General features: G+C 50.8%; 1 protein-coding gene across 1 annotated transcript in view; it reads left to right on the top strand.

Annotated features, from left to right (window-relative positions):
* COL13A1 (collagen type XIII alpha 1 chain) overlaps positions 1–17,526 on the top strand; it is an 83,256-nt gene that overhangs the window by 46,221 nt on the left and 19,509 nt on the right. The window contains exons 17-29 of the mRNA XM_086381542.1: positions 153–239; positions 1,026–1,079; positions 2,190–2,234; positions 2,609–2,677; positions 4,229–4,252; positions 5,656–5,718; positions 6,804–6,848; positions 7,220–7,372; positions 7,911–8,009; positions 9,330–9,374; positions 13,439–13,480; positions 14,449–14,475; positions 15,397–15,477. Coding sequence (XP_086237668.1) covers positions 153–239; positions 1,026–1,079; positions 2,190–2,234; positions 2,609–2,677; positions 4,229–4,252; positions 5,656–5,718; positions 6,804–6,848; positions 7,220–7,372; positions 7,911–8,009; positions 9,330–9,374; positions 13,439–13,480; positions 14,449–14,475; positions 15,397–15,477 — 834 coding nt within the window. The remainder of the gene's footprint in view (positions 1–152; positions 240–1,025; positions 1,080–2,189; positions 2,235–2,608; positions 2,678–4,228; positions 4,253–5,655; positions 5,719–6,803; positions 6,849–7,219; positions 7,373–7,910; positions 8,010–9,329; positions 9,375–13,438; positions 13,481–14,448; positions 14,476–15,396; positions 15,478–17,526) is intronic.

Raw genomic sequence — 17,526 nt, 5'->3', positions numbered from 1 at the left:
CCAGCCATGCTGGAGCCCACAGTTCCCCAACATTCAGCACAGACCAAGGGGCAGGCTGCTGTCTTCAGTCCTTTGAACTATGAGGGGAGAAAAGACAGAGACCAACCACCTCCCTCGAAGTTAGTGATGGTAACTCTACCTTCCACCCCCAGGGAGAAAAAGGCGATGCTGGCAACTCCATTGAAGGAGGCAGAGGGGAGCCCGGTCTCCCAGGGCCTCCTGGACCCCCAGGGCCAAAGGTGAGTATTTCCCTGGGATCAGTGCTCAATCCAAGTGCCTGTGGTCCTTATCCCTAGTCCATTTGGGGCACTCTGTATCCCGGGCACCTTGCCTTCTCTCCTCCCCTAAATGTGTGGTTGTTCCAGTGGATTCTAGAAGGTCCGAGCTCCTGGGACTGAGCTCCTACTTCCAAGCAGTGACCTTGACCCTCCAAAAGAGATACCCTCTCTGGGGCAGATGGAAGTAGGAGCCATTGACTCAAATGGCTGTGATGTAACTGAGTCAAGGACCAGTGGCTGCCAGGTCTTTGGATAATCAGAAAGGCCCGTAGCCTGGACACTGAATCGGCCACAGAGACTCCTGCCTCTCCCTGCTCCTCCGGTCCTAGGCCTCCTGGGGACCCCTCCCCACATACCTAGGCCCTTCCCACTCGCCTCTGCCTCCCAGGCAGAACCTGGTGAGGTGAGTAAGTGTTCCAGGCTCCAAAATGACCTGCCTCCTACAGCCGGAAGTTCATGAGGGTCCATAGTTAGGAGCCTCAACAAGCTGGACACGTGTGTTGACTAAGAACCGAGGAGGGCCTGGCAGCACAGAACTCAGAGGGAGAAAGGAATAGATCAGGAGGGCTGCTTGGAGGAGGTGGGCCTGGGCAGGGCCCAAGGGTGGGGAAGTCAGACAGGTGGAATAGGGGGAGTTAGTAGATACGAGCAAAGAGACAGAGCCCAGAGACACTTGCTACAACATGAATGGCTGGACCATATCTTGCCCCCTGTGTGTCCTCATCCCATCTCTCTCCTGTTGCCCAGGGGGAAGCTGGAGCAGATGGCCAGCCAGGCCCCCCAGGAGAGCAAGGAGACAAGGTACAGAGGGCCTCGATCTAAGAGCAGGATGAGGGTCAGCTTGGGAGCTCAGAGGGAGAGAGAGTCTTGGCCGTCCCTGCCACTGAGTCCCCAGACACAGGGCTGACAGCCATGACTCCTGCCTGCCATCTCTTGTGGTCACCTTGGGCTTTGGGGAACTTCCTCTGAGATGGCGGCCAGGCACAGGGAGGCCTGGGGAATGCAGTGACCCAGAGTCCCCGCATCTACTATTTTCCAACCGCTGGTAAAGGCGGGCTCCATTCTCTCCAGCTCCTTCTGGGCACAGGTCAGCATGGTGTTGTTGTGGGCACTGCAAGACTGTGGGTGCGGGGAGGTGCCGGCTGCTATCTGGAGGTGACGCTCCCTGAGCTGACCAACTGAAGGGTCAGCAGAAGTTGAATTATATTAAAGGGTTTGTTTTCCCTTTGTTTTTACTTTCTGTCTTCCTTTTTAAAGCTGTGTTCAGTGTTCACATTTTCCCAGCTCAAGTATGGAACTGTGCTTCGCTTTTCACAACTTACACCACCTTTCATTTATTCCCCACGGTTCTGTCCTGTTTCCAACAAGTACAAATCCTCCCCCACCCAACCTGCTCCAGGAGGCAGGCTGTTTCTAATCCCTCACCCTGGCCCCCCACGTTTCCTCCCACAGTTTGGGTCTTCCACCAGCAGACAGGAACCGCTGGGGCTCTCCACGGCGATTGGCGACCACCCAGGCAATCGGCACAAAGTTTGAACCCTTGCTCCTTGAGCGGGATGGGAACAGAGGGGCAGAGAGTCTGGTCTCTGTACCCAAGGAGGTGGCTGACTTAGGGGGCTAAAGAGAGGTGCCCAGAAAAACAAGGATAGAATCACCAACAGCTAACGCAGGACAGAAATAAGACCTTCCAGCGTGAAGCTGAAGGGAGCTCAGAGGGAGAGAGGCATGCTGGCTGGTGGAAGCACTTCCCAAAGGGAGGACCCTGCATGAGCTGGAGCCCTGCGCCCTTCTGGCCTGGGCTGAGCTGAGCCTCCTGGCCCCTCCAGGGCCTCAACACACAGACCATCTGGGGACATCAGATTCTCTGTGCCCACTTTATGCCTATTTCACTTCAATTTTGTCCTGCAACAGGGGGAGCCTGGACCAGCTGGAGAACAGGGACCTACTGGCCCCAAGGTACGTGCATCTCTCACCCAGAGAATCAGGGCACCCCATCCCAGCTCCCTGGGGTCATGGTGTGAAGTGGCTTGTCTGGGGCTCTCCGGGAAGAGCAGTCTGGTCGGCTGGGTTGTCTGGCTAGGATGTCTGACATTGCAGCCACAATCAGACTCAGCGTCCCCCAGGTCTGTCTAGTCTAGGGTTCTCCACTAGTTCTGGATTCCCGGAGCATCCTCTGGGCGTGTCTGGAGCCCCAGGAGCCACCGCCAGCAGCTCTGGATCCACCTGTGCAGCCAGTGTCAGCTCTGATCCCATTTGGCAGGAAGAGGAGGTGCCTGTCCTGAGGTCCCCGCTGGTCCAGGCTCTGGGTACAGGTGTCATTTGTCTCCTAGGGCTCCAAGGGCGAAACTGGGAAAGGAGAGATGGTGGACTACAACAGCAACATCAACGAGGCTCTCCAGGTAAGTGGGGCCACCCAGAGACAGAGATCTGGGGTTACCTGTGGGCCTTGATGCTGGGCCCCAGGCCTGCTGGGCGATCTGAGCTCTAACACTCCAAGGCCTGGCCACTAGGCAGAGCTTCCAGGGAGCTCCCTTGTCTTCTCTCCTTTGGCACCCCCCATTATCCCCCAGACACACAGCCCCTTCATTTGAAATCCAAGTGGCCCAGCTCTGGGTCACTGAGAGTCGTAAGTGGAGCATCCTGGCACCTGTGGGGTGCTGGCCCACTTGGGGTTCTGGGACTCCCATTTCTTTGGCACACAAACTCCCCCCTTCACTTGGCAGTACTTGTCTTCCTGGAACCCATCTACCTTTGTGTCAATGTAATAGTTCAGATTCATACGGTGCCCTCCTTTAAAAGTGGGGTTCTTGGGGCTTCCCTGGTGGTCCAGTGGTTGAGACTCCATGCTTCTGCTGTAGGGAGCCTGGGTTCAGTCCTTGGTTGGGGAACTAAGATCCCTCATGCCATAAATGTTTTTTTTTAAGTGGGGCATTACTGACATTTGGGGCTGGTTAATCTTGGTTGGCAAGGCAATGGCAATGGCACCCCACTCCAGTACTCTTGCCTGGAAAATCTCATGGGCGGAGTAGCCTGGTAGGCTGCAGTCCATGAGGTCATGAAGAGTCAGACACGACTAAGCAACTTCACTTTCACTTTTCCCTTTCATGCATTGGAGAAGGAAATGGCAACCCACTCCAGTGTTCTTGCCTGGAGAATCCCAGGGATGGGGAAGCCTGGTGGGCTGCCGTCTACGGGGTCGCACAGAGTCGGACACGACTGAAGCGACTTAGTAGCAGCAGCAATCTTGGTTGTGGGAAGGCTGTCCCGTGTGCCAGAGGATGTTCAGCAGCATTCCGGGTTTCAACCCGCTAGATTCCAATAGATGGCACCTATGTCATTGCCTCCCAGCTATAAAAAAACAAAGTATGTCTCTGCACACTGCCGAATGTCCCCAGGGGGACAAAATCACCCCAGATTGAGAACCGCTCCTTTGAAGGAATCCTTGTATCTATGTGAATCCATTTTCAAGGTATACAGATTTTTTTTAATGCCAAGAATTGTCCCTCTAATTTATTTTCAAGTAGCTCCGTGTTTTTCTCTACTGTGTTTAAAGGGAGGTACATCTTTTTAAAGGGAGGTACATCAGAGCCTTAAATCTGGGTCTTAGAAGAAGAGGGGAGATGAAGGGAGGGTCCCGGTCAGTAATTTGAAAGAAGACATGCTTCTTTCTTCCCTCTCTGGTAAAGGGACAGCTTGCAGTCCCCTTTAAGGCATGTCTGACTCTGTTGTGGACAGCATTTGGTGCTCGTGGGGTGCTCTCTGTCCAGTGATTATGACCCTCTGGGAGAGGTGAGGGTGGGGTGAGTATGGGAGGCACAGAGTCCTCGAGAGGGTCTACCTCTGTGGTGCTCCTTCAAGGGGCCCAGCGCCCACACTTCAAGGACTGTTTTGAGGGACCTTCCAGATGGCTCTTGATTTGCTCTTCAACTGATCATGTGGTTGATTTTTAGGAGATCCGGACACTGGCCTTGATGGTGAGTCCTCGTCCCTTGATTCCCACCGGGTGCTGGGCTGAGGGCTGGGAGTGGGCAACATGAAAGACAAGCCTGGAGGTCTCCCCTCCAGAAGTTTAGGGAGTGGCTCTTCACCAACTCAGCAGGGTGCTCTTGTCAAAAGATAAATGCTGGGTTCTCTCTGCAGCGGCATCGAAAAAATAGTGGTATGGAGGAAGATATTTCTATGTTTCTCCTTTTACCCAACCTTTCACTAATAAAGTATAATCCTAAAAAATCAGCAGCAATCCTCCACCTTTCCTGGAAATCAATTTCATTATTTGCATCTGGAAAACCAGTGTATTCTAAGCCTGGATCCTGCATGGGTGACCACCAGTGATAGGCCCTCAGTGAATATCTGCAGTTAAAATGATCACCACCTGCTTTAACTTCCAGGTCAGAGAAAAGAGGAGAGATCAAGAAATTCTTAAACTACTCACATTTTATGTCATTCAATATTTTTTAGTGGCCATATGCCAGAGAACACATTTAGAGATGATACAAATCCAGAATTAAGCACCAGTCATACGATGCCTCAATCCCAGAGATTGGTATTAACCAAATGGTTCTGGAATCAGTGAGCTTCATTTGCAAACATTAAAATATATTATTTGAAATAGCTATTTGAAACAAAACTTTCATGGAAAAATTTTTTTTAATTTTTAAAATCAACCTTGAATTAACTGTACATACAATAAAATGTACCCACTTTAGGTATAGAATTTGTTGAGTTTTGATAAATGTATATAGCCTTGTATCCACCACCTCAATCACTCCAGAAAATTCCTTCATGAGACTCAAGAGTCAATCTCACACTTACCCCACTGATCTGCTTTCTGTCACCACAGCTTAGATCTGTCTTCAGTTCTGGAGTTTCTTGTGAATGGAGTCAAACAGTATGTCAGCATCTGCATCTGGCTTCTTTTGCTCCGCATCACGTGTCAGAGTTTCTTTTCTGGCATGGCCTGGGCAGTGCTTGGTTCTTTTTCACTGCCGTATAGTATTCCACTGTGTGAATGTACCAGACATTCACCTGCTGATGGACATTTGGGTTGTTTCCCAGAGACATTTTAAAATCACTGTCAGGGAAGATCAGATTTGTCTTCTAGGAACCCAAGGATCCCCCAGGGTGTAGTGGGAAGGGGAAGAAGAGGCTGATAGGTGTGGCTTTAGGATCCCCACCCCTGTCTTTAGCCTAAACACACTCAGAGCTTACCTGCCTTACACTGTGGAGTCTCCTTGTTATTTTCTTTGCAAAAAAAAAAAGTCTTCCTACTGCTGATGAAATGTTTGGAAATAATCAGACTCCACATACACCTCCCTGGAGATAGGCCATCCCTCCTCAGTCGTAACATTCTCCCACGGGTCTCTCTTTCCTTTCCTAGGGGCCCCCTGGTCTTCCTGGGCAGATCGGCCCACCCGGAGCTCCAGGGATCCCAGGCGAGAAGGTAACACTGTCTTGACAAGGCAGATGAGACCCTGCAGAAGCCCCGCGTGCATCTCTGAGCACGGGACCCCCGGCTGCCCCTATCTGTGTCTTTCTCATGTTCCCAGGGCCACCACGCCACTCCAGCCTGTAATTCTCCCCAAGCTCCAAGGCGCCGCCTGCCCACCATCCCTCCCACACCCTCAACTCTGCAATTCTCCCCTCAATGTCTGTCTCAGGCTCCTGTAATTCACAGGCCCCTCTGTTTCGGCGAGGCCTGGGTCCAGACAAGCTCCTGCCCTAGCTGGACCCACAGCAGGGACCCAACCCACCATCAGAGCACGTAGCACTTGAGCCCCTCTCCAGCCTCATGCCTCCCTCCATTCCTGCGTCCTTTTATCCTCTGCCCTCATCCCTGTGGCTTTTCTCAGAAAGTCATGCTCATTTGTCCTTCTGTCTTCTACTCATGAGGCCTTCTGCCCTAAAGTCCCTTCTTGTCTCCCGTACCTTTCAAAGTCCTCATATTTCAATCCCACCTCGAAGGCTGCCACCTCCTCCCTGAAGCCTTACCTGATCTACCAGGAGGAATTTGCTGCTCTTTCCTCTCAGCTTGCTTTGGTGGTGCAGCTGGTTATTTGCTGTGCTGTGCTTAGTCACTCAGTCATGTCCGACTCTTTGCGACCCCATGGACTATAGCCGGCCAGGCTCCTCTGTCCATGGGGATTCTCCAGGCAAGAATCCTGGAGTGGGTTGCCACGCCCTTCTCCAGGGGATCTTCCCAACCCAGGGATTGAACCCAGGTCTCCCACATAGCAGGTGGATTCTTTACCATCTGAGCCATGAGGGAAGCCCAAGAATACTGGAGTGGGTAAACTATCCTTCTCCAGGGGATCTTCCCTACCTAGGAATCAAACCGGGATCCACTGTGTATTAACCACAGGCCTTGGGCTCACAACTCTGCACTGGGGTCCTCGCCTGTAAAACAGAGTCAATAAAAGTACATACCTTCCACCTGTGCTGAGGACACCTGATGCAGCAAGTGCTATGTTAATAAGAGATACTGTTCTCCTCTGGTCCGAGAGTGACCTTGGGTTGTTCTGGCTGCAGGGGGAGATTGGACTGCCAGGCCCTCCCGGACTCGATGGGGAAAAGGTAAGGACACGCCCAGACAAACCTCTAAAGATAGTCTTTGCCCTGGTGGTGAGGGTACAGAAGGCTCTGGAGGGAGCCCGGGTGTACACCTTGTGAGGAAGGGAGGAGAGAGGAGGGGGGACCCGCCTGCAGAAGCCCCCCGATGCCCACTACTGGCCCCAGGAGGAGCCAGGCAGACCCACGCTGGGATGGGCCAGGGCTGGTGGCCAAGGCCCCTCAGATTGCCACAGGCAACTGCACAGACTCTCTGCCTGGTCCCATAAAGCACCAAAGAGCCAAGTCCTCTGGGGCCCCAGCACCCCTTTCTTTCATGTTCTTCCCCTCGATCCTCCATGAGTGTATCTAATATGTGTTGTTGATCTTTTCTCGAGGGACCTCGAGGCAAACCAGGAGATGTGGGCCCTCCTGGTCCCCAAGGCCCCCCAGGAAAGCCTGGGCCTGCAGGAATGAAGGGAGAAGACGGCCTCCCGGGGAGCCCAGGAGAGAAGGGGGAGAAAGGGGAGACGGGGCAGCCGGGACCACCGGTGAGCGCCAGGGCCCATCTAGCATGATACAGCTGTGTACTGTGCCAGGTGCAGCTGGAAACAGGGTTGGGAGCCGGGCACAGGGGCTCACCTGCTTTCTCCTCCAGCCTTACTTTATGAAAGCTAGTTTCCTGCCTCAAGAGACCTGGGTCCTGCTCTGTCACCTCCCATTTGCAGGAAAGTCACTGAGCCTGGCAGAGCCTCAGTTTCCTCATCTGTAAAATGGGGATGATAATGCCATCCCTGGATACCTCCCTGGGTTGTTGGGAAGATAAAGTTGTGGGTGTAAAACTGTCTCTTGGGACAGCATACAGAAGCCCTAGACCCAGGAGAGGTACAAACAAGGAACCTTGCCCAGGCCAGCTAGGTTTGACCTAGGAACCTTCTTTGGGCCTCACAGCTTCCTTCTGAGAAATGGACGGCACCCTAGACATAGGCTCTCGGGGGAAGGGGGTCCCACGTGCAGGCCGCAGCTTGTCCGCAGACCTCAGTGTGACAACCTGGCCCTTGATTAACAGAGATCTTTGTCAATCCATAGGGTCTAGACGGCCCAACTGGGGAGAAAGGAGAACCAGGTGACCAAGGGAGACCCGGAGCGACTGGACTTCCTGGCCCAATCGGGCTCCCAGGATTTATAGTAAGGCGAAGGGACTGAGCATCACGGTTGTCAGCAGACCTCTGCTGACGAGGGCAAGCAAGTGGGGTGTCCTGACTGCGGTCACCTGCCCAGCAGGTGCCTGGTGTGATGAGGCTGCACTGACCTCATCTGCCATCCCAGCCTGGGGACGGGAGGGTCCACTGGATGAGCAGCTGCTCCCTGAGGGGCAGATGGGTGTCAACAGGGGTTCCAGCTCCCTCTGCTCACAACATGATGGCCTCCCTCTCCAGGGGCCAACAGAGTTCAAAGGTGCCAGAACCTTGGACTTGGAGGAATTCTCCTCTTAGAAGTAGAAAGAATCTCGGAGGTCAACCAGTCCCACCTCTGACCCAGTGCAGGGGCCCTCAGAGGCCACTGACTGCCCACTCAACTGGGACAGGCAGGCAGCTGGTGGCCTCCTGCCATGTCCCTTCCAAACTGGAGGGAGTGCTCCCTATGTGGTGTGAGCGTCCCCCATCAACACGCTGTGGGCCTGGCTCTGCTTCTGGAGCCATGTTTGCTTTCGGTAGCTGCATAGCAAGTCCCCACAAACTCAGTGGCTTAAAACAACACACATGTGTTAAGGCAGTTTCCATGGGTCAGGAGTCCAGGCACAGGGCCTCCGCCCAGCGCTTCTCAAGGCTGCAGTCAGGTTGCCATCAGCTGCATTCCCATTTAGCGCTGGGGTCCTCTTCTGAGCTCACTGCTGTTGGCATAATTCAGTCCTTTCTATAGTAGGACTGAGTCCCCCAGCTCCTACAGGTCACCTACATGTCCCGACCACACAGCCTTTCTCATAGCAGGCAGATCACATTACAATAGCTTGCTTCTTCAAGGCCAAGGCCAGCAGGAGTGTGTCAGTGCACGCAAGCAAGACAGAGGGGTGTGTGTGTGTGTGTGTGAGACATACCTGTAACACAGTCTTAACCTATCAGTTGTATAACATCTGTATAATTTGTACCTAAGCTTATAACATAATCACAAGAGAGACAGACCATCGCCTTTGCCACAGGCCGTATTCTGTTGGTTAGAAACAAGTCCCAGGTCTATGCTAGTGTCTCTACCCTGTCGGATCCATGCAGAATATCAGCCTCTCCTCCCACGTGCTGTTAATAGAACCTCAGATTCAGGAAGCCGGTGGTCACAGGCCCCCGGTCCCGGTATTTATCCTCAGGCCCGTTACCCGCCATAGCTTCCCAGGTGATCCTTGCAGACACCTGGACACAGCCTAGTCCCAGTCTGGTTCGTCACAGATTTGAGGGTGACTATCCCGGACTCCCCGAGTGCTGGCATCCACGCCGTGTTGTTTTGTGTCCACAGGGAGAGAAAGGAGAACCAGGGGAGAAGGGTGACCCAGGAATGGAGGTAGGTTGTGCCTGCTCTGCAGCTTGTGTCACGGGGCTTGTGACAGGAACCTCATCACACCACAGCCTCCAGTGGGCACAGCATTGCCGTGCTCTAGAATGAAACTCACGACTGCCTGGCACAGGAAGAGGGCAGGAAACAAGATTTCCTGAGCACTTCAGGATCCTTGTGAAGTTCGCTCCACTGGTCAAGTCCCTCAGTGGCATTCACATGGCACCTGCCAGGCTCCATTCCCAGTGCTAGAGCCTGGAGACAGGAAGTAAACAGACCGCCCCTGTGCAGCAAACAATCTCCATTTATGGGCACTAGAATGGCAGCAGCTCAGAGAGTCGGGTGAGCACCCCGGAGGATGGGTCTTTGGAGCAGCGTCTGTAGGAGTTTGCCCAGAAGCTCCAGAGGTAGGGTTTCCAGAGAGAGACAGTATTCGTATGAGAAGTGTGGTGGTGAAGGGGAAAGGAGAGAGCTGTGGAGTGAGAGGTAGGATGGAAGCCACCTTCTCATAAGACAGGAAGGGATCAGGCTCAAGGAAAGAGCCAGGAAAGCAAGAGAAATCAAGGATGCGTGAGGGAGAGGCTATTTGTTGGGAGAACCTGCGCCACCCCAACACCACTGCAGAGACCCCCAAACCTTCTCAGTCCCCAGAGAAGTCGCCTCAGTCACCCTTCAGTGTCACCAAGCCCCACCAGCATTTAGTAACCCAGACTTGATTATAGAACACGTGTGTTATTTATTTGGATAGCCTCCTAAGGAAATGCTCTGAAATTCAGGAAACACATAATATGCAAAAATGTTCCTTCCAGATGTATTTAAAGTACAAATTGGAAACAGCCTGCATTTCTAACAAGGAGGAAATGATTAAATAACTTACCGCAACAATACTAATGGTAATAATAGTCCCCATGTTGGAGAGTTTTTCTTATGCCAAGTCCTGCTCCAAGCCCCGGCTAGTAGGAACTCATTTTTATTCCATTCAGTGAAGAGCTGAATATATACATATATATATATATATATATAATATCATCATAAGTATAGATACACATTTAAATACATTTTATTTATCAAGAGAGTGTAGAAGAAAATAAAGCAAAATATTAGCATTACTCAGAGATATTTATGCTTTTTCCTTCTTTCAATTCTCTTTTTCAATTAATTTATTTTTTTAATTTATTTTTTAACTGAAAGATAATTGCTTTACAGAATTTTGTTGTTTTCTGTCAAACTTCAACATGAATCAGCCATAAGTATACATTCTTTTTAATTTACTATGTTAATGAATTTGTATTCCTTTAAAATTTTTAATACTTTAAATTATCACATAGTAAAATTGACTTTTCAGGGATGTGTGTACAGGTCTATGAATTTTAGTATATGCATGATTTGTATAAACTGTACTCCCATCAGGATATATGATTTACTTGTTTATACTAAGAAAAAAAAGTAGTAAACATTTTTTTTTTAAGAAGGTAGAGTTTGCAAAGATTGCATTCCCTACAAGGTGACTATAGTATTGTGAAGCTAAAAGCTCCACATGGCCAAGGGACAACAGGAGTTCCCTGTCTGCCAAGTGCAGGGGCTCCCTTTGTGGTCACCTGGCAGGGAGTCCCCATCCTGGCCACACTCCAGGGGATTCTGTCCCTGGAAAGGTGAGGTGTCCAAGGAGAGTCCAGAAGCTGAAGTGGGGGACCCACTCAGAAAAGAGCAGGCAGGTCTCCTCCCAGCCTCTTGGGTAACTGACCATGGACAAATGGATGTCCATCTTCACCGGAGACAGAACCTACCGGTCACAGCATCCTCCTCTGAGAGGAAGACCTCCCAGGGTTCCTTCATCTTCACTCTCCAGTCCAAATCTCTTCTACTTTAACCTACCTTCAAAGGAAATAGAGACCCATATTCCCCCTGCTGTCTGTTACCAACCTGGGGAGCTTTAGGAATATTCTTGAGAAGCATCTCAGTCTCCTTCCATTCCAGATAACCAATCTCTGTTTCTTTAAGCTAAAGGTCTCAAACTCAAACCCCAGCCAGGACCAAGCATGAACAAATGAATACAAAAGGTCTGGGTTCAAAACAATAGAGAGGGACTTCCCTGGTGGTGCAGTGGTTAAGACTCTGCACTTGCAGTGCGGGAGGCAGACAGAGGTATACTCCCTAGTCAGGGAGATCGCACATGCTGCGTGGCACAGCCAAAAAAAAAAAAAAAACAATAGCAAAATCCAGTAGGGAGTGGTGAGGACTAGGGTAAACCAAAGAACTGAAGCCCCACCCAGTGGGGAAAGCTCTCCTTGAGCTTCAGGTAATTGTTGCCATGCGAGAACAAGAACAGGTTCAATGGTATGTGAACCGTGAACTTCCAGATGTTCAAGCTAGTTTTAGAAAAGGCAGAGGAACCAGAGATCAAATTGCCAACATCCGTTAGATTATTGAAAAAACAAGAGAGCTCCAGAAAAACATCTATTTCTGCTTTATTGACTCTGCCAAAGCCTTTGATTGTGTGGATCACCACAAACTGTGGAAAATTCTTCAAGAGATGGGAATACCAAAGCACCTGACCTGCCTCTTGAGAAATCTGTATGCAGGTCAGGAAGCAACAGTTAGAACTGGACATGAAACAACAGACTGCTTCCAAATAAGGAAAGAAGTACATCAAGGCTGTATGATGTCACCCTGTTTATTTAACTTATATGCAGAGTACATCATGAGAAACGCTGGCCTGGATGAAGCACAAGCTGGAATCAAGATTGCCGGGAGAAATATCAATAATCTCAGATATGCAGATGACACCATCCTTATGGCAGAGGATAAAGAGCCTCTTGACGAAAGTAAAAGAGGGAAATGAAAGAGTTGGCTTAAAGCTCAACATTCAGAAAACTAAGATCATGGCATCCAGTCCCATCACTTCATGACAGATGGATGGGGAAACAGTGTCAGACTTTATTTTGGGGGGCTGCAAAATCACTGCAGATGGTGACTGCAGCCATAAAATTAAAAGATGCTTACTTCTCGGAAGAAAAGTTATGACCAACCTGCTGCTAAGTCGCTTCAGTCGTGTCCAACTCTGTGCGACCCCATGACGGCAGCCCATCAGGCTCCACTGTCCCTGGGATTCTCCAGGCAAGAACACTGGAGTGGGTTGCCATTTCCTTTTCCAATGCATGAAAGTGAAAAGTGAAAGTGAAGTCGCTCAGTCGTGTCCGACTCTTGGCGACCCCATGGACTGGAGCCCACCAGGCTCCTCCATCCATGGGATTTTCCAGGCAAGAGTACTGGAGTGGGGTGCCATTGCCTTCTCTGATGACCAACCTAGCATATTAAAAAGCAGAGACATTACTTTGTCAACAAAGGTCTGTCTAGTCAAGGCTATGGTTTTTCTAGTGGTCATGTATGGATCTGAGAGTTGGACTATAAAGAAAGCTGAGCACCGAAGAATTGGTGCTTTTGAACTGTGGTGTTGGAGAAGACTGAGAGTCCCTTGGACTGCAAGAAGATCCAACCAGTTCATCCTAAAGGAAATCAGTCCTGAATATTCATTGGAAGGACTGATGCTAAAGCTGAAACTCCAATACTTTGGCCACCTGATGCGAAAAACTGACTCATTTGAAAAGACCCTGATGCTGGGAAAGATTGAAGGCAGGAGGAGAAGGGGACAGCAGAGGATAAGATGGCTGGATGGCATCACTGACTCAAAGGACGTGAGTTTGAGTAAGCTTCAGGAGTTGGTGATGGACAGGGAGACCTGGTGTGCTGCAGTCCATGGGGTAGCAAAGAATTGGACATGACTGAGTGACTGAACTGAACTGAACTGAAGAACAAGAGCCTGGGGCTGCCAGATTTTCTGGTTTTTCAAAAATGTCTAGAAGAATAGACATTTTGAGGCATTAGGTTTTTTTGTGTGTAGGGAAATGAGTTGTTGTGAGTTTCTGACCTGTTCTAAGCCTTCGTTTGGGAGGCTGTGTGCTGGTGGTTCTGTCTTCCCCCTTGCAACTCCAGCCACACCCCAGACTATGGCAAAGGCAGGGCCACTGAGAGTATAACAGGGGGTGGGCTAATCGTTTCCCTTTGGCTTCCAGGTTCCTGGGCCACCAGGGCCAGAGGGGCCTCCTGGACCTCCGGTGAGTTGGAAGGCTTGTCTGTGTTTCAGTTCACTGTGACTAGGCCCCTAACGTCCCCTCTCCATGGCAGTCACTGGGCTTAGCCTCAGCCTTAGGTCAACCATGGTCTATTTCCACGGAGGGATTTTCACATCCACGTGTCCCCTCCATGCTCCTCTTCCCTCCCACCTTAAACAGGCATCATCTCTGTGACACCAAGGAGCCTGGGTGTTGCCTGGCTTCCTGGAAAGAGTTGACGGGCTTGACAGCCCCGAGGTCTGGTCATGGGGTCTGGTCCTTCCTTGCAGAAGTCAGAGTCACTCCGTTCCTTTGCTATCGGACTTCTGTTCTTCTCCTTCTATTCTGACTAACCAGCCAGCAGGATTAAAATAGAAAGTGACCCATTTAAAACTGACTCCACTAGGTTGGCCCTTCCATAGTTACAGATGATAAGGCACCTTTAAAGGGACCCCTCTGCATTATACCTAGAGGATCCCTAAGCCTCCCCCCGGACCAATAGATGCTGGTCCCTGCCTCTGTGGGGTTCACAGTCCCCATGAGGATGGGTCACCCCATTGCCACTGGTACAAGTAGTAGCAGTAGCAATAATGGCAGTCACCAACATTTATTGAAACTTACGATGTGCCTGATACAATGCTAAGCATTTTGCACATATCAATTTATTTCACTTTTACTTGTTTCCCTCTGAATCTTCCTTTCATGACACTGAGTATTTTCTCAGGAGTCAGCTGTGGGGGCCACGGAGCGATTCTCAGTTAGTACCTGGCTGGGGAAGCCTGGCTCAGGCCTCACTCCAGAAAGCCCCAGCAGATCCCCTTTAGCATTCCCTTCTATCTCCCCGAAGTGGGGATCCCAGGCCAGGCTTTATACCCTATGCCCTTGCCCTTTTGCGGTCCAACTTGTGGACAACGAGATTGACTTAACCAGAAATGCAGTTCTGAGGTGCCTTGTTTTGATTCCAAATGCAGGGGCTCCAAGGCGTTCCTGGACCAAAGGTAAGATGATGTCACATGGCAGGTGCTGGGTGAGGGGGTGGAGGAAGGAGCCCTGTCGGTAAAGACAGAAAAGCGAGGAAGTGCTTCAGAGGCAGACCAGCTGACCCCTTCCCTAGATAGAATTATGTGACACTTTAGCCAATGGGATAGAATTAGGACAGAATAAAGTCCTGCGGTCCCATTAACATCCATCACTGATGCTGGACAGGCTTTGGATTTAGAATTTTCCCATCCATCAATCCACCCTATAGAGTGACAGGTTAGATTCTTAGCAAATGATGAGATCCTTTTTCCATGTAACCTACCCAAGACCCTTCACTCACCCTGAAGTATAGGTGGGAGACAGGGCGGCAGAACATGGGACCCCTTCCTGGAACCAAGCCCATTGGACTCTGGCCTGGGATTCTCCCAACCCCCTCCCCCAACATCGCAAATGGATACAAGAGGCTGCAAACTGCTGGCATGGGGAAGCCTGTGTCTCCTGCACTGACATTCTTCGGGGGACAGTTTCTTTCCCTGATTAGTCTGGGAGACTCAGGGATCCAGTGGCGGCATTTCAGGCATTTGCCAGCCAGGATCCCCAGCGTCCCAGTTTTTCTGTTATGCAAATAGTCATCTATGCCAATGCCTGACCTGGAGCTGATGTGGGTTTGTCTCCTCTCTTGCCATCCCCTTTCCCTTTGGGGACCTCAAAGTTACTACAGAGACACAAGGGATTCTAACATGAGCGGAGCCAGGCTAAGAATTCAGTGATTCCTGGAGTCCCCAGCCAGCCACCCCTGGATCAGCCACCTCCACCTCCTCCCTCCTCTGTCTGTCCCCCTCCCCACCATCCACCCCTGTCTCCAGAACCCTAGAATGCGAGGGTGAGTTGTCTGGGCCATGCTCTTCTGTGATCTCGCCCATCTCCCTTCCCTGCAGGGGGAAGCAGGACTAGATGGAGCAAAAGGAGAAAAGGGCGTCCAGGGAGAAAAAGGAGACCGAGGTCCTCTGGGATTACCCGTAAGTATCGTGGACCCTACGCACTGGTGTGAGGAGCCCAGCCTGGTGGTCCTGAGGAGGTGCTGAGCAGGGCCCCTGGAAAGACCACTGGAAAACTCGAGGTTCAAAAGTTGTGAGCATCCCGGAGCTCCATGGGGTTTTGCTTTCCCACCTGGACTAGACTGTGGGCTCGAATTCTCTTGCTGAGGGCCTCCTCTGGGCTGGGCCTGGCCTAGGTTCTGGAGGATTGTGGATTTGAATAAGATAAGTCCCCACCCCCACCCCAAGGAGTACCCAGCTGGAGAACCAGAGGGAGCCCAAGAACAGCCTTATTGTGCTCAGTCCTAATTATGCTCGTTTGAGGCAATAAAAATCTCCCTTTACCGGGGCCGAGCTTAGAGGACTTGAGAGTGCTGGGACAGTGGAGTGTTCTCCATCTCTCTCCTGCTTTCCCAGGCAGACTCCAAAGAGCCCCTGCTCTCTGCTCTTAAGCACTGGCCACAGCAAAAAGCTTGCAAAAAGTCAGATCTTCCTGTCCCAGCAGGCTAAGATCACTCACGTCTCGGTTCTCTGAGCTCTCTAATCTCAGCTAAAGGCCCCAGGTCAGGGTGGGGGCTGCTCGGCAGGCCTCTGCATCTCCAGATGTGGGGCCTGGGCTCAGTGAATTCCTGTGCCCCAAGCTCCAGTGGGAACCCCACTGGCCTGGTCACTGCCTTACCTGTCTCCAGGGAAGCACACGTCACCACCCTCCCCAGAGCCCTGGGCTCCACCCTCCCTCACACCCCAGTGAGGTTGGCACACATTGTTTGTTTTTCAAGATCTGGAAGGAAACTTTAGGATTCCCTGTAATCATTTTATTAATGGGTCTGGAGAAAAAAGTGAGTCACTTGAATTCACAGATGAAGTCAATGGCCCAGCTGGGCCAGAAGCTGAGCCTCTACTGAGGCCACAGCCTTGCAAAGAGAGCTTTTCCCAGCTACTGGGGCTTCCTCTCTCCCGAGCACAAGGCCAGCTCCCACTCCAGGAAACCGTAAAAAAGCAGGGGAACGATAGGAAGCCCAGTTGCCCCAGCTTGGCAGGGCTAAAAGGTCTGGTTAATGTAATCACAGTGACCAAACAGCAAGAGCAAAAGGTATGATTACACCTCATTACTGCATCAAATGTGGGAATATTTAAGGAGCTGATTTCGCCTGACAGACTACAGTAACTGATGACTTTAGCAGACACTTTTCCCATGTCTTAAGCTGTGTCCAGAATGATTAAGTGTTTTTTACTATTAGAGAGACTTCCAGTCCCCTACTCAACCACAAACCTCTCCTTGTTCACTTTCCTGGCCCCAACGACCCTAGTAAACATTGGGGAATTCAGTCAGAGGTTGACATGAAGACCAAACAGGTAATATAAACAAAGAAAGCGCCAGAGGGAAGACAAAGGATCCAACTGTCTTTAATTTTTCAGCTTTTGATAGAGACAAGGGAACAGAGAAGTACTTTTGCTGGCTTAGGAAAACAGCAGAGCAAACAATATTCATAAAAGACAATTAACATGGACTTCAGAGGGACAGTAAGGAGCAGTGGGGATTATGGTTCCTGGAAACCGTGTGTCTCTTCTTAAAAGGCCCAATCCCTGCTCAGTTCAGCTGACTTGCCTTAGGGGAGTGAGGGTCCAGAATTTCTGCATACTCTAACTTTTCTAAGGAAGCCAGACATCTGGCATTTGATGGAATATCTCATTTTCTAATATTAAGTCAAAATTATTTGCAATACTACAACACATATAGAATATGTTAGTGGTCCACATACGGCCCCAAAACCTCCAGTTCATGCCCTCTGCTCCAGACCGCTCAAGATAACTCAGTATTAATCCTGCATAGAGGGATTTCCCTGGTCTTATAGTGGGTAAGAATCCGCCTGCCAGTGCAGGGGACACAGGTTCAATCCCTGGTCTCAGAAGCTTCCACATGCCCTGGAGCATGTACCACAACTATTGAGCCTGTGCTCTAGAGCTTGGGAACTGCAACTGCGGAGCCCACATGCCTTGACTACTGAAGCCTGTGAGCTTAGAGCCCAT

This window comes from Bos grunniens, chromosome 28 (assembly GCF_055505025.1).
Source record: "Bos grunniens cultivar Pamir isolate PY7600 chromosome 28, Bosgru_T2T1.0, whole genome shotgun sequence".
NCBI classification, from domain to species: domain Eukaryota; kingdom Metazoa; phylum Chordata; class Mammalia; order Artiodactyla; family Bovidae; genus Bos; species Bos grunniens.
The sequence above is the reverse complement of the archived record's forward strand: the minus strand, read 5'-3'. Positions and strand labels throughout refer to the sequence as shown.